Below are 17427 nucleotides of genomic sequence, written 5' to 3' on the forward strand. Positions count from 1 at the left end.
CAGATGCTGGCTGGAAAAAAAAAAAAGAACCTACCAGAATTCTAACAGGCAGTCTCCTAAGCTATGACATCATGGTAACCAGAAAGTAACATGTACATCATTTGGATAGTTATTTTGCATTTATTTTGAACATGAACTTACCTAAGAATCAAGGGCCTTTTAGGGAGAGAAAAATACCTAAGATCGTCTGAGCTTCCATCTGTCTCATATTTACTAACCAAGGACTCTCACTGCTGGCCATGTTTGGGTCAGAATTTTGTTGTTTTTGCTTCGTATGTCTAGTGCCAATTAGTTAACTCAGAGAGAATAAAATGATTGATGACTTTCTGGCGTCCCTTGAATAGTTCCCTATATAATACAGGCTTTAGATTAGTGCCTTACACTAGTTTTGATATGCGTCACTAGATGTCAAAGCTGCTGCTATGGTTTAAATAGGCTTGTTTTGTGTTACCACCTAGTGGGGCCACACTGAAATGGGGTTGGGATGAGTGTTAGTGAGAAAGATTCCTGAAAACCACTTAGCCAGTCCTCACCTTTCAACCCGATATTTTAAAACCAGCACGTAAAAGGAGGAGGTTACACTAAAATGTCTTTTTGTTATTATTTGTTATTATTTCCTGAGTCAGAACCTGGCAGCACTATTGTGCTTCAAGTGCCACAAATGCATCTCAGGGGCTCCAGGCTAACATGAAACACATTTTGTATTAAGGCCTGAATCCTCCTGACTTCTGGGCACTGGACTTGATTGAATTGGTGGGACTGAGGGCTGCGTGAGTTACTGCATACAAATCCTGGCTGTTGAGCTTCCAGACTACCTGGTCTTAAAAGTTTGATGCTACGCAGCCAGTCATTTGTGCAGGTAGGTGCCAGAATGCTGTCTAGTCGTAGTCAGAAAAAGAAGGACTTTGAGCCAGGTTCAAAGTTTACTTGTTTCCTCTTTTAAAATCAGAATGTTAACAGCCGTGCTTTGTTCTGCAGGGCTTTTGCTGCTCCTTCTATTTTGTTGCAGAATATTGGGGAGGGTTGAGGATAGGATGTCAGAGCAGTCCACTTGCTCAGTGATTTGCCCCAGGAACACCGTGCTTCTTAGGAACAGCTATGAGCCTGACCCATCCTTGTATTAGAGAGTGTCTAGCGTCAGCTTTGGACAACATGTTGAAAATGGTTTCACAAAGCCATTGTAGAGAACTGCCTTATACTTAGGCTTGGTGGAGTCTAATTCTCCCACCACAGAGTTCCAAACTCTTACAGGGCAGGTATAGCTAGGAAATCCATTCTCCTGGAAGAGTAAGTGACTCAAAAAGTGCCTGCTAGCTCTCTGGGTGTGCTAGCCTTTGTGCGAACCGAGCTCCCAGTATCAGCGCTTTCCCAAGGTTTGCCCCAGCTCTTCTGCCAGAACTTGCTCTGTGCAGCAGAAGGCCCAGGTTCTGATGATGCACTGGGCTATGCTTATCCTGGATGGAGGAGCGTGCAGGTGTCACTTCAGTGGTTTTTCATATAGTCAAAGAAAAATACACCAGGGGCATGTCTGCGCAGACGAATATGAGAAGGGAGTTGATAGTTCTCTGGTGTGATAAGTACAATTGTGCAATCTGGATTGAGGACCTCAACTTGATTTCCCCCGCACCCCCAGCAAATAAAACTATCACTTAGCTATTCTGTGAGCTCAGTTTACAGAATGATTACAAACCAATTATTCACTTTGGGTTTTGTAGACTCAACATCAGACATTCCTTCTTTGTAGAAGGCTCTGAAGGTCCTTCTCTTTTGATCTTTTCAAGTTTTGTGCTGGATAAAACATAGGGCTAAATGGTTGCCCTCAGCACAGAGTGGCTGCACAGGGACTTAAATTTTATTCTTTCCTTTTCCCTTCCAGGACATCCTGCTCCTACTCTGCCTCTTCCCTGCAGGGCAGAAAGAGTTAAAAGGTGGGGCAGGCTGGGGTGCATGTCCCCAGGTTCTGCAGGGCTCAGGGTTATACTCCCATTGCATTTGGATGTGAATTTGGTGAAAATGTCAAGTACCTGTGGAACTTCCTGATATTTTACCCCTTGTCCCTCTTTCTGAGAGGCAGAGGAATAATATTTTTTAAAGGTATTTTGTCTTCATTGTAAATAAGCAAAACACAAGCTGCATTTTTATTTATTATACAAAAGAAAGGTAAATTGTTTTACAAAAAATCTAGAGATGGGAAGTCTGGGGAAATCTATTGAAAAACACAAATGTTTCTCTCTTTTATGTACAATATATATTTTGCAACTATAGATGATATTTTATGTTTAATCTGTAAATAAGAAAGGTATTTAAATTAAAAGGGAGCTTTTTGTAAATGGACCAAATGTTCTCGTGTAAATACATTAAGGAATATCTTGTTCTCTGAAATTTATTAGGATTTTTATGAGCAATTTTATTAAAAGATTCTTTAAAAAAAACAAACATGGAGCCAAGAAGGCAATGGTATGATACAGTTAAGGTACTGAAAGAGAAAAACTGCCAGCCAAAAATTCTTTATCCAGCAAAACCATCCTTCAAAAATGAGGTGGAGTTTAAGTATTTGAAGATAAACAGTAACTGAGAGAGTTTGTAAACAAAAGAGCTACCCTACAGGAATTACCAAAGGGAGTTCAGCAGGTTGAAGGAAAAGACAGGAGAGAGTGGCTTGGAGTAGTGTCAAGAAATGAAGATCATCAGTAAGGGTAACTAAAAGGTAAATGCAAAACTGAATAGTACTGTATGCTCAATACACAACTCTATGCTTTAATTCATACAAGAAACAGAATACAATTGAATAAGAAAAAGGCATATTTTCTGCTAACAGATACACAACACAGAAAGTGGTAAAGTGGGACAAAAACAGCAAAAGGAGGGGAAATAGAGGGACATAGGAGCAGAGAACATGTATGCTACTGAAGCTAAGTTGGTATCTTTTCAAATTAGTAGGTTATAGATGTAGGTTGTGTGATATAAACCCCAGGAAAACCAGAAAGAAATTATTTTAAAAATATACAGAAACAGAAATAAGAAAGGGATTACTCTGATACATCAAAAAGATAAACTATACAGAAAAGGAAGTTGCAATTAAGGAAACAAGACACTCCCCAAAAAAAGACATATAAAAGCCAAAGGAAAAATTGCTAAAGTAAGTACTGCCTTTATAGTAATAATACTGAATGTTAATGAATTAAACTCCCAAATCAAAAGACTCAGGTTGGCAGAATGGTTAAAATTATGATCCAAATATATGTTGTTTACTAGAAACTCACCTTAGACTCAAAAACACTAGTAAGTTGAAAGTAAAAGGATGGAAAAAGATATTCCAGGCAAATAGTAACAAAAAAAGAGCTGGATTAACTATACTAATATGAGACTAAATAGAACTTAAGTCAAAAGCCGTTATAAGTGACAAAGAAGGACACTATATGTTAATAAAAGGCACAATCCACCAAGAAATCATAAATATTTATGCACCTAATCACAGAGCCCCAAAATACATGAGGCAAACACTGGCAAAACTGAAGGGAAAAACAGACATGTCTAAATTAATAGTTGGAGATTTCAATAAAACACTCTTATCAATAAATAGAACATCTAAATGGATATCAATAAGGAAACAGCATACTTGAATAATATGATAAATGAACTAAATCTAACAGACATAAACAGGAAAAACATTCTTTTCTAGTACACATGAATCATTCTCCAGAATAGACCATGTGTTGGATCACAAAATATGTCTCAATAAATTTAGAAAGACAGAAATTTTACAAACCATCTACTATGATTACAATGGAATGAAGCTGGAAATCAATTATAGGTGGAGAACTGGAATATCAACAAATACACAGAAGTTAAATATTACTCACTTGGGGGAGGGGGGTGGCAGGGCAAGATGGCAGCATAGAGAGGTGTGGAATTTAGATAGTCCCTTAGATCAACTCATAAATAGCCAAGAATAACTAGAAAATAGTCTGGCTCCCAGGGGAATAAATCTCCCTGGCGACATAGGACATGACTCCCAGGAATGAGCTTGGCCCTGGTGGTGAGGAATTGAAAATGCCTACTTGACCAAAAGGGGAAAAGGTAACAAGCTGAGGTCACAGTGGCTGAGAGATCCCAAATAGAGTCAAGAGGCTATCCTGGAGGTTCCTCTTATGCAAGCTCCAGCTAGACATCCCAGTTGGCCACAGTATGCCATGCCCTTACAAAAGCAGTCCCCCAATACCTAGGCCCCTACCCAATATTCTATAAAAGATGCACTCACTAAGTTTTATCTTTCAGAAATTTAAATCCATTAGTGTTCCTAGACAAGACAAGTTGTAAAACCCAGAGGCCACAGCCTCTTTAAGATCAACTATCAGGTGCCTTCTCCAAACTGTCGACACCCCCTTTCAATATGAACAAATTAGGGTACTCACTGCCTAGACACCCCTGAAGATGGAGAAAGAGACTGAGAGGAAGGGGTACAAACAAACAAGATAAGATTGAGCAAAGGCCTATGAATACTGAAACTTTATGTAATTATATATATATTTCTGGATGCTGGGGTGTTGGAAGGGCTGGAACAAGGCAAATGACATGGTGGAAGTGTAGCCTATAGCATCCCTTGGGATTTGCTCTATAACTGCTCTTTGAATTGTGTCTTGAAGGTTTTCACCTTTCTATATATACCTTGTATTACATAATAAGGAAAAGAACTGAAATTGTGGAACTATAACCCATAATGATTTTTGAAATTACCTATATGACTGCTTGTTGAGCTGCACATTGAGAGATGACACTTCTGTATGTACGTATGTTACATTTTACAATGATGGAAATGGCTGAAGCTGTGGAACTGTAACCCATGCGTTCTTGAGATTTGCTCTCTAACTACTTGTGAAATCGAACATTGAAAAGTTATCACTTTTAGGCATATATGTTAAAGTTCACAATTTTAAAAAATGGAAAAAAGAAAAGAAAAAACAAAATAGTCTGGAACAACTGATGGGGGGCATCCGTGACCAAACACACATCATACGGCAGTCTGGAAAGGGTGGAATGGCTGATGTCCCAGCATACAGCTGTAAGTAAAGCTTCCCAAACTGCAGAGGTGGCACCCCTCCTCGATCACAGCAAAGCAGGCTGAGTTGGAAAACTTCACTGTGAGGAAAAAGAAGCAGTCCCTGCAGGGAACAAGGGAATGTAGCTCACTCCAATTGTGGTTTCAATTAACAAATCTGGACTACTGAATACATGTTACGAGTACAGATAAACTCAGAGCAAGCAAGAAAGGAACCCAGAGCTTTCTCCTGGCAGAGAGGAGATGGGGCTGATGGAAAAAAATACATAAATAAATACAAACAGGCTTTTGGAGTCTGCTGAGCTCAGAAGTCAGGAAAAAGGCTGTGTCCCAAGAAAAGGGGCACACAGAACCTGGTACCAACTCCGATTCTTTCCCTGGTGAACCAGAGGGCTGGGGATTAGCTCTGAAAAGGGGACTTCTTTTTTCCTTTTTTCATCTCTCATAGCTCATTCGAAAAGCTTCAGGCATTTTCAGCTGTCAGCACTGACCCAGGCAAGGGTAGAGTTAAGATAGTCAGAGTCAAAGAAAAAACTCAAGTGTAGAAGGTAATACCCTACAGGGCTTATTTTCCCTAAGAAAAAGGGTGGGGGGGGAACTCAAGTGGCAGCCCTCCATCAGAGAAATCAGACCCAGGGCCTGAGGGGGGTAAAAAAAAAATAAAAAAGCAAAAATAGCTTACGCTTGGCTTCTGACACCCTCAGTCCCTGGCCAGGACAGGGTCCACTGAGAAATAAATGCACTGCACCGCTCTACCCCAGTGGGGAGCTGCAGGTTAACAAGTGCCACCTGCTGGGCAGGATAGGAAAGGCATAGAGTCTAGAGGCCTCACAGGAAAGTCTGACAATCTTCTGGGACTCACCCTTTGGGAAACCTGAAACTGAATACAGCCTTTTCCTGAGACCTGGGCTCGTCTGGTCTGGGAAAATCTGAGCGGGATAATCAAGGAAAATAGATGCCTAGAATACAAAAATTATGAATCACACTAGGAAAAACGAAGATATGGCCCAGTCAAAGGAACAAACTTACACTTCAAATGAGATACAGGAGTTGAAACAACTAATTAAAGATCTTCAAACAAATATGCTAAATCAATTCAAAAATCAAATCAATGAGTTGAGGGAAGATATGGCAAAAGAGATGAAGGATATTAAGAAGACATTGGGCAAACATAAGTAAGAACTCAAAAGTTTGAAAAAACAATTGGTAGAACTTATGGGAATGAAAGGCATAATAGAAGAGATGAAAAACACAATGGAGAAGTACAACAGCAGACTTGAAGAGGCAGAAGAAAGGATTCATGAACTAGAGGACAGGTTATCTGAAATTCTAAACACAAAAAAACAGATAGGGAAAAGTGGAAAAATATGAGCAGGGTCTCAGGGAACTGAATGACAACATGAAACACATGAATATACATGTCATGGGTGTCCTAGAAGGAAAAGAGAAGGGAAAGGGACAGAAACAATAATGGAGGAAATAATCACTGAAAATTCAGATATACAATTACAGATCCAAGAAGTGCAACATACCACAAACAGAACAGAACCGAGTAGATGATGATAAGACACTTAATAATCAGATTTTCAAATGTCAAAGACAAAAAGAGAATTCTGAAAGCAGCAAGAGAAAAGCAATTCATCACATACAAAGGAAGCTTGATAAAACTATTCAGATTTCTCAATAGAAACCATGGAGGCAATAAGGAAGTGGAGTGATATATTTAAGATACTGAAAGAGAAAAACCATCAACCAAGAATCCTATATCCGGGAAAACCGTCCTTCAAATATGAGGGAGAGCTTAAAATATTCTCTGATAGACAGACAATGACAGAGTTTGTGAACAAGGTACCTGCTCTACAGGAAACACTAACAGAAGCACTGCAGACAGAAAGGAAAAGACAGGAGTGAGAGGTTTGAAAAACAATTTTGGGAGACAGCAGCACAGCAATGTAAGTACACTGAACAAAGATGTCTATGAATATGGTTGAAAGAGGAAGGACAGGACCATGTGGGACACCAGAATGAAAGAGGAAAGATAAAGACTGGGACTGTATAACTCAGTGAAACCTAGAGTGCCCAACGAATTGTAATAAAAGGTACAAATATGTTTTTACATGAGGTAGAACAAATGAATGTCAATATTGCAACATGTTAAAAATAGGGTGAGACTGGGGAGAAAATACAGTCAATGCAAACTAGAGATGATAATTAACAGAAACATTCTATTATGCTTCCTTTAATATAACAAAGGCAATATACCAAAGCTAAATCCATTTGGGGGGCTGGGGACATAGGGGAAGGGTATGGAACTCCTGGCATTGGTGATGTTGTCTGACTCTTTATTCTACTTAATGCTATCTTTCCTTTTGTTGCTTTCTAGCTGTCATGCTGTTTTCTCTCTCTCTTTTTTCTTTTGTCCCTCTTCCTTCTTTGACTCTTCCTCTTTCTTTGTGGAAGAAATGGAGATATCCTTATATATATATAGTGGCAATGGTGCTGAATACATAAATAAGTGACTATACAAGGAACCAATGATTGTTTACTTAGGATGGAATGTATGGTGCGTGAACAAAACCATCTTAAAAAAAAAATGGGTTGATGAAACCTTGAGGGTACCATATTGAGTAAAATAAGACAGACACATAAGGACAAATATTGCAAGGTCTCATTGATATGAACTAATTACAGTATGTCAACTCATAGACATGAAATATAAGTTACCAGATATAGAATGAGACTAAAGAATGGGGAGCAGTTGCTTATTATGAGCAGAATGTTCAACTAGGGTTAACGTAAACATTTGAAAATGGACAGAGGTAACGGTAGCACATTGTGAGAATAACAAACAGTGCTGAATGGTGTGTGAAGGTGGTGGAAAGGGTAAGCTGAGTCATGTATGTCACCAGAAGGAAAGCTGGAGGTTAAAAGACGGGAATGTATAAAACAGTGAATCTTGTGGTACACAACATCTGTGATTAACTGTACAAATATTAGAAATACTTCTCATGAACTAGAACAAAGGTATGACATTATAACCAGAAGTTACAACAGAGGGGCATATAGGAAAATATGCATATACCTATTTGCAAACTATATACTACAGTTAGCAGTATTTTAACATTCTTTCATCAACAGTAACAAATGTACTCTACCAAAACTATGAATCAATAATGGAGGGGGTGTGGCTAGGGGTATGGGAGAATTTGAGTTTCCTTTTTTTGTCTTTATTTCTTTTCTGGAGTAATGAAAATGTTCTAAAAATTGAAAAAAAAATTAACTGTGGTGATGGATGCACAGCTGTATGATGGTACCATGGGCAACTGATTGTACACTTTGGAACTTTGGATAATTGTATGGTTTGTGAACAATCTCAATTAAAAAAAAAAAAACAAGAGAGAGACTGATGTCTTCTGCCAGCTCACTGACACCACTGTTCTCTACTTGGGCTCCATTTCCACACATCACAGTATGGAAAACACTCCCAGGTAGCAAGCTAGTGTGATAGTGGGGCTTTTCCTCATGGCACTTGCCCTCCTGAAGGATCTCAGACTTAGACGTTATTATTGGCTGAATCTGAAAACAGGTGCCTCATGTACTTTGACCAGTTTTATACTTGTTCATAGTAGGATGTCTAGTCTTTACCAATTACTCCATCATACTCTGAGCCATTATCTTTTTCATAACTTATTCTTCTCGTAGAACCAGAGCCACTGCTGCATGACTTTGAGTCAGATACTTAACATCTCAGCCTTTGCTTCTTTAACTTTAAAATTAATGCCCTTCTGTTTCTTAGGTTTACATTTATATGCAGTAAAAACATGCGTTCTTTTGATTTTCCAGTGCTTTGCCAGTAAGTCCAGACCACAGAGAGTCTTCTAGATGGATAATTAATGAAGACCTGATTGTATAGTGCAAAGAATACAGAGTCAGGTACTAGAAGTGCTTATTTATCTCTGATCTTGCCTCTGCTACAAATTTGCTGTTTGTGAGGTCCATTTCACTACTTGGTAAAATGTATGGATTGATTCAGAAGAACCTTGAGGTACCTCCACTTCTAACATTCTCTGATAATTAAGAACTAACAAAGTGGAAAGGGAATATTGTGAAACAGTTTAGTTCACCAAAGAGGAACTACACCTGTCACTAACGGTACAAAAGAGGTTAGGCTGTGGTCTCTGCCCTTAAGGAAGGAATGAATTTAAGAAACAGATTATTACATAATATATATTACATATCTATACACATATATACCATTGTACCATCAATATATATTTCTCTAACTTCTTCAGTTACTATATTCTCAGCCATGTCTACCTTACCTGTCACACCCATGTGATAGTTGTGAAACGCATCTGTAAGACCATCACAGAGTATACTATCAGTTAGTGACTTCTCACCCATCTTTATTCCTGTTCTCAAGTGAACCAAGTGAGGAGCCTGGAAACAAATGAAAACGGATTTAAGTTTGGCCTCCTTGGGTCCTCAGTCTCTACCCAGCCCCCCTTGCTACCCTTCCACCTTCTTCCTGTCCATTCTCCTCCTCACCCAGGGCCCAGGACCCGAAGACCCCTTAGCAGGCTCCTGTACCCTGCCTTCTCTTGGGAACCCATTATTCTCCTATCTACCTATTTCCATTTCCCCATTACAACTTATCCATCCTATGTATTATTTTCTTAAGAACCCTATTTATTCTTTCCAAAGAGGCCACTAGTCATCTGTCAAATGAAGCTCATCTAATGGTTTCAGAGATGCTAAAAATGTATTTTAATGAAAGACACAATGCCTACAGTGAGAGTAACTGAGTAGACTAATTAACTTGACAGGAAAGAATTTCTGGGTAGGGAGTGCTCTTAACTCCCACCAACTCAAGAGCAGCTATAATGGAGTGGACAGAGAATTGGAAATGAGCCAGAAAAGCTTGTTTTTGATCCCAGCTCTGGGCCTCGGTTACCTTTTTCTGTAAACTGGGAATGATACTACTCCATAAGGGGCTTAAATATGACCACATGTGATGGTTAGGTTCATGTGTCAACTTGGCCAGGTGATGGTGCCCAGGTGCAAGGACATCTGTGGTGGTTAATACCAGAAAGCTGGTTTATTAAATCGTCAATGGGCTGCAGCTGTGACTGATTACATCAATGACGGGCATGTCTTCCATAATGAGAGAATGCAATCAGCTGGATTTAATCCAATCAGTTGAAGACTTTTAAGCAAGACCGATAGAGGACTTTCACTTCTTCTTCAGCTAACCAGTGAAGTATTTCCTGAGGAGTTCATCAAACATGTTCATCGAAGTTGCCAGTTCACTGCTTGAGTTCATCGAACACCTTCATTGGAGTTGCCAGTTTGCTGCCTGCCCTACAGCATTTGGACTCATGCATACCCACAGTTGCGTGAGACACTTTTATAAATCTTATATTTATAGATATCTCTTATTGATTCTGTTTCCCTGGAGAACCCTAACTAATATACCACATGTATAAAAGCACCTGGTAAAGTATTACACAATTGTTGGTATGTTCCGGCAACCTACCATCAAAATCACGCTGATGGTGTTTGCTACCTTCAGTCTCCCGAGCCTCTGCAATGGCTGGGTTGAATCAGCCTAAGCCTGGAGGATCCCCAGGTCAGACTTTAAGCTGCCTTGGTGAGAAGCAGATGACATAGCACTTCTTTTCACTGCTGTGCCAATTTGAAGGCCGGAACTTGGTTAAACAAATCACATCTGGTAAACCTCTTAGAGCAAGGCATCATCTAAGTCCTGTTAACAAAGTCTGTCCCTTGGGATCCTCCTGGTCATTTGCAAGAGGGTAAGTGGCAACATCTGTTTCTGACTTTTCCTCACTAAGAGAAAGAAATTTAAAAATGGGACAGCAACCGACTAATGTTATAGGTTTAACTCAGAAAATATTTTATGCATCGGTAACATTTTAGATAAAATACACTCTGTTCCAGTTGTGCTGGTGGACCTGGATTTCCCATCCAACTTGAAGATAAGTTAAAATTCTGGTAGGGATCAAGGTTGACTCTATTTTTTGTTTGTTTGTTTACTGTTTGAGTCGAGCCCTGACAGGTATCTATTTACTCTGCTACAGCATGGGAAACAAGTTTATCGGTGACAGGTCAGTGAGCACTGTCTCTTCCAAGGCCTTACCTGGCTCATACTTTCCATGCCTCCTGCAACCACAATGCTAGAGTCTCCTGTCCCTACTGACTGGGCTGCAAGGCACACAGCTTTCAGGCCTGACCCACAGATCATCTGGCAGCTCCACGCTGGAACAGTATAGGGGATCCCTGCACCCACGCTGGCTTGTCGAGTGGGATTCTGCCCGCATCCTGGAAGAAGGAACACAGAGTCCTCTTAGCAATCGAGGACAGAATGTCAGGGTGAAAGTGTACGCGAAATCAAGAGACTGCCAACGGGGTCTCTGAGGCCAGCTCAGTTCCCATCAAAGGCAGAAAGGCCTGTACGTACCCAACAACTGTTACACAGTCTAGCCCTTGAATACACACTGGCTTCTGCAGCTCTCTAGTGGTTTTAGACTTTCTCCCCCGACTCTCCCAAAGAAGTTACCAATTCCTTAAGAAGGAACCGTCTTCTTCCTTTTGATATGGCCAGAATAAGCACACACTTCCTTATAAACTCAGGTCGGAACTCAGACCTAACTAGTGTTTCTAACTACAGCTACTGCACCAGGATCATGGCCTCGTAAGACACATGGGAAGATATAAGGCATTATTAAAGAGGAAAACTCTAGCCAAAAAGCAGTCCCTTTCTTGCTTATTATTCAGTACACCATGGCTGGATGGTCCATGACATGTACAAAATCAGAACTCACAAGTACCTTTCTATAATTCAACTGTGAGAACTTCCTTAAGGAAATGGGGGAAAAAATGCATTACATACTAAATTTAATCAAAGCAGCAAAGCAGATGCTACTGTAAGCTTCAAATGTTCTTAGTCACCGCTGTTTGTTATCAGAGGGTCAGTAGTAAATATTTCTACAGTGGCTGCTCTAGTGCAGCTTTCAGACATACCCATACCTAGTGCCTTGTCTTGGTGAGTTTGTTGGGAAAAGCTAGCAAACGGTTTGACAAAAACTTACAGAGGTTATATTTATCACAAAATTAACCCGGGATTAGGCTGGAAGCTACGAACAGTTAAGGCTACTTGAGTCTGAAAATACATGCAGGGAAAATTATAACAAAGACAGTATTGAAAGTCTTTGAATTGAACTCATGGGACACTAGTTAATAAAAAAGACCTTAATATTATTTAAGGTTCTGCTTTTTAAAGCTAAAATGAATTACTTATACATAAATAACCCCTTTATAAGAATTATATGTATTATAATTACTTACAGTTAAGAAATGAGTGCTGCTCATAATTTACAGTGCCAGGATTTTGCAGCATGTAAGTTACATGAGAAATGGGATTTCTATCTGATATGAACATTTTATCCTTGATTTTTCTGGGAGGTATTATAGAAGAAAGCAAGATGAGGAAGGGGATAAGAGAGACACCAGCAGTGAAGCACTCAGCTGAACTGAAAAAGATGACCCATGGGTCAGGAAAGGCAGAAAGGAAGGATTGATCTAAATATTACCAGTCTGAGGGTGAGGGGGTCCAGCATGTTTTAAAGCCTTGGAAAATCATGAGGAAGTGATGTGGTTCATATAAGACTTTAAAGCCCGTAAGGACAAGTTGAGAAAGGGGAGTTTGGGGAAGGAACTACATAGCTAACTACAAAGGAAAGACAGGAAAATAGGGTTTGGCTGGGATAAACGGTGGTTTGGGGTGAGCATTACCAATTACATTAGTGATTAGAATTTATGCTGCTGAGTGAGCACAAAACGAGCTATCAATAACTAACTAGTTAGGAATGGTGATCACTGATCTACGAACCATGCAGGAATCAGGAGTGAGATGTGAGTACTCTTAATAGTCTTCAATCTCCAACCTAGGCAGGAACACGCTCCCACTCGGTGAGGAACAGGCAGCCATGACACCTGTCTTCCCACTGTGCATTCTGGTGATCCCCAGCAGCAGCCCCCTGCAGCAGGGGGACCAGCTACAGACAGGAAACTGGAGCACGGGATGCAGACGCAGCATGTGTCTCTCAAGTAAGGAATTCCTGCAGGGTTTATTCACTTCAGTAGGCAAACACTGGGGCTATTGAGGCGAATGAACCTTGGTCCTTACCTGGAGTGTAGAAGCACTGCTAATGAAACACTAGACCCAACTAGAACTGGGCCTACTGGACCCCCCTGCCATGGAGTCAATGAGGCAAGCAAAGCACAAAGCAATAAAATAAGGATAAGCCATAGTAAATGTAATCCCAAAATAATCTCAAGCAAAACTGAGGTGGACAAACTTCAATATCTGTATCACTTTTCCTCATCTTCTCTTCACCAAAGCCGACAGCTTGCACCCGGGGAAAGAAATGCTGTAACCTTAGCTGCATCAAGGTGTTAGGTTGCTAGCTATTCCTGCAAGATCTGCTGTTTAAAAAACAATTCAGAAGAACAAATAACCTAAAATAACTACATTTCTGCGAACTTCTTCCTACCATACCCCGCCCCCACCCCCACCCCCCAAAAAACGATTCAGTGTGGAACTGTAACCAATTTTTGAAATTACCTATGACTGCTTGTTGAGCTGTACATTGAGACATCTTTCTGTATGTATGTTGCATTTCACAATAATGGAAATGGCTGAAGTTGTGGAACTGTAATCCATAAAATCCTTTGAAATTGGTTCTATAGCTACTTGTTAAATTGTAATTTGAAAGCCATACCTTTTTGTATATATGTTATATTCACAATAAGGAAATAACTTAAACTATGGCACTATAACTCATAATAACTTTGGAAATTTCCTATATACCTACTTGTTAAATCATACTTTGGAAGATATTATCTTTTTGTACATATGTTATATTTCATAATAAGAAATAACTGAAACTGCAGAATTGTAACCTATAACATTTTTTGAAATTTGCTCTTTAACTACTTGTTAAATTTACTTGGAAAATTATCACTTTTATGTATATATGTTATATCCTACAACAAAAAAAAAAAATGAGGAAAAAAACAATTCAGTGTGGAACTCTAATCCATAACAATTTTTGAAATTACCTATATGACTGCTTGTTGAGCAAGAGATGATACCTTTCTGTATGTTTATATTTTACAATAATGGAAATGGTTGAAGTTGTGAAACTGTGACCCATGACATTCTTTGAAATTTGCTAACTACTTGTGAAATCATACTTTGAAAGTTACCACTGTTAAGTATATATGTTAAAGTTCACAATAAAAAAAAAATTAATAAAATTAAAAAAAAAACAAAACAGTTCAAGACTAGGGTAACACATCAAAAATGAATTGTTATTGATATCATGTTCCTAAAAATAGTATCTCAATTGCTAACATTTATCTGCCACTTCTATGTGCAATAATTCATTTACTCCTCAGAGTAACTCTAAGCACTCCAGAGTTACTCCACTTCATACCTGAGGAAAACGAGGCACAGAGAAGTTAAACAACTTAAAATTACCCCAAAATAAAGCCATAAGGACCACACTCCCCTTTGTCTAGTTTATGGATGGATGAGTAGAAAAATAGGGGAAGGAAACAAACAAACAAACAAACAAACAAACAAAGGCACCCAGTGTTCTTTTTTACTTCAATTGCTCTTTTTCACTCTAATTATTATTCTTGTTATTTTTGTGTGTGTGCTAATGAAGGTGTCAGGGATTGGTTTAGGTGATGAATGTACAACTATGTAATGGTACTGTGAACAATCGAATGTACGATTTGTTTTGTATGACTGCGTGGCATGTGAATATATCTCAATAAAATGAATATTAAAAAAAAAAAAATCACCCCAAAATGAGTAGTACAACTGGGATTTGAACCCAGGTGATCTGGTCCTGAACCTCCACACACGCCCTCCTTCCTCACCCTCTTCCCAGCCCTTCCTTTTACGTTTTTTTCCTTCTAGCCATAACTGGTTATCGTGAGGACACTGCCTTCCCCGCAACCCTCTGAAGTGGTGGCTGTTCATGCTCTGAAAGCTGATGACCAAAGCTACTTGTTAAATTGCTGAAAGCGGCCTCCATCCTTGCTCCGTGGTGCACCATTACTCCACTGAGCTATCATAAAACCCCTGTTCCCAGGCAGCTTGTGCCTTCAGGCAACATTCTTTCCCTTCCTCCACAGTACAGGCCACTCCAGCACCCCCATGGATCTCCCAGTTCCTTGGAATCCTCCTGTCCTCTCTTCCATCTCAGCTCTCCCACTAGACCTTGTCATCACCAGAAAATGTACAGCTTCTGAATCTAGCCATCCATCTAGTTATCCATCCCTACTATGTGACCACTGGCACACTGGTACAATTTTTTGACCTCAAAAAGCCCTGCAAATCGCTGATCTTTGCATTTATTCCCACCCATCAGCCATCTCCTTCTTAACCTTTCTTCTTATCTAGCTCAGAGACGAATTCTATGAGGGGAAGGCCCTTATCTGTGTTCCTCAAGCCATACTCCTAATGTGGAGCACAGTGCTCAGCATACATGAGGCATATATAACACATTTCTGTTGAATGTCTGACATTTCAGGGGACTACGGAAAGCCATGTGCACTCTGCTATGTATGAAAAGTGTAGGAGAAGGGTCTAGGTTCACTCAGGTAAACATATTGAAGAAGTTGAGTCTTAAACCAGCCCAAGGGTATGGACAGGGCGTGGCAGGGGGAACTCCATGAACAAGTGTATAGAGGCAAAAATATCAGGGTGTACAGCAGGTGTCAATGGTCTGTTTCTAACAAACCTGCCTTCCACCAATGCCACCAATAAGTTACCTGCTGCCAACACATGTCCAAATATGACCTCAGACACCTCTTCTGGGGCCACACTGGCCCTCTTCAGGACTTCTTTGATGACCGTTGAGCCCAGGTCATGGACACGAACTGTAGACAGGGCACCATTAAAGGAACCTAAAACACAATGGTGGAGAAAGAAGGCACAGAAAACCTGAGGGTAATGAAGAAACTTCACCCATGTGCTCCAGGGCTCCAGGCCCTCTCTCCCCAGGAGCTGGTGAAACCGTACTGCTTGGGAAAATCAGCGAGGCAAGCCCTCTCCCCTCCACAGATAAAGGCAGGAGCATGTGTCACACACACACTGCAACAGCCAGACGGGATGTGCAACCCCCAGAGCAGTTTAGGAAGCCACAGGTCCCTGAAGAAAACGTTCCCACCTATTTCCAAAAAACCCGCGGGATGGAAACCTCTCCATGCTTCCCAAACAAAAGAAGCCGAGAGATCCCGCGCTTCAAAGGACTTTTAAAATGCTAAAGCACTAAGGAGCCACAAAGCAGCTAACACCGCTCACTATTTAACCAACCTGAGCTCGGGCTCGGACCCCACCTCCAGCTCAGACCCCTATCTCAGAACCCATTTGGAACCCCTAGCTCAAACCCCCACAGCTTCCAGCTCAAGACCCCCAACTTCCCATCTCAGACATCCCTCCCCCCACCTCAGCCTCCCATCTCAAACCCCCATCGCAAACCCTCGCGGTACCCTGCCCCTGCGACCACAGTTCGGCCGATGGGTCTACCCGCAGCCGGCCAATCAGGGAGCTAGCGAGAGGTTGCCTATTCCCCCGGCCAATGGCAGGGAAAGATTGCGCGATAGCGCTACCTCAACTAGCCAATCAGAACAGCAAGAGGAGAGGGGCGGGACTGCCGGAGCGGGCCCAGCCCCGGTGGCGCGAGCTCTGAGGCTCGCCTGGGTCCGGCCCGGGTTCGCGGGCGCCCGGCAGCGAGGCCCGCGTCCTCTCCCACACGCCCTTCTGCCTCACCACAAAGGCTGCGGCTCCGCGCCCCGTCGCCCGCCGGTGGCGAGCCTGCCAGAGTGGCGGGCAGCTCCGCCACCGTCCGCGCCGGGCCGCCAGCGACTCACCGATGGCGGTGCGCGCTGCCGAGACAATCACCACGGGGTCGGAGCCTGCACTCATCCTGCCGCTGCCGCGTGGCCCGGGCGCTGCCTGCGAGTGAGACCAAGCTCGCGACTCGCCCCCAGGTCGCGCCCGGAGGCGGAGACGGAGGCGGCGGCGGGACCGCCCCCCTCGCGCACCACGCCCCTCGCCCCGCCTGGCGTCTCCGAGCAGCTGCCAGTGCGCAGGCGCGGAGGGCCGACCCGGGGATCCGGTCTGAAGGCGGCGGTGGGCGCGGGTCCCAGGGCAGCACCGGGAGCTGTCCGGGGCGGGCCTGCGGACCCCTGGCCTCCTCCGCCTCCCCTATCCGGGGTCCTGCTTCAGTCCTCAGGCAACTTATCCGGACAAGAGTGTATTTGCTTTTCGG

The 17427-nt window shown here is 41.8% G+C and overlaps 1 protein-coding gene across 1 annotated transcript in view; it reads right to left on the reverse strand.

Annotated features, from left to right (window-relative positions):
- Positions 1–17174, reverse strand: part of ACAT2 (acetyl-CoA acetyltransferase 2) — a 40525-nt gene extending 23351 nt beyond the window's left edge. Inside the window, exons 1-4 of the mRNA XM_037817710.1 lie at positions 17027–17174; positions 15926–16060; positions 11217–11398; positions 9382–9499 (exon numbers count right to left, since the gene is read on the reverse strand). Of these exons, the coding sequence (XP_037673638.1) occupies positions 9382–9499; positions 11217–11398; positions 15926–16060; positions 17027–17081 (490 nt within the window). The 5' untranslated portion in view covers positions 17082–17174. The remainder of the gene's footprint in view (positions 1–9381; positions 9500–11216; positions 11399–15925; positions 16061–17026) is intronic.
- Positions 17175–17427: the final 253 nt, after the last annotated feature.

This window comes from Choloepus didactylus, chromosome 24 (genome assembly GCF_015220235.1).
Source record: "Choloepus didactylus isolate mChoDid1 chromosome 24, mChoDid1.pri, whole genome shotgun sequence".
Classification (NCBI taxonomy): domain Eukaryota; kingdom Metazoa; phylum Chordata; class Mammalia; order Pilosa; family Megalonychidae; genus Choloepus; species Choloepus didactylus.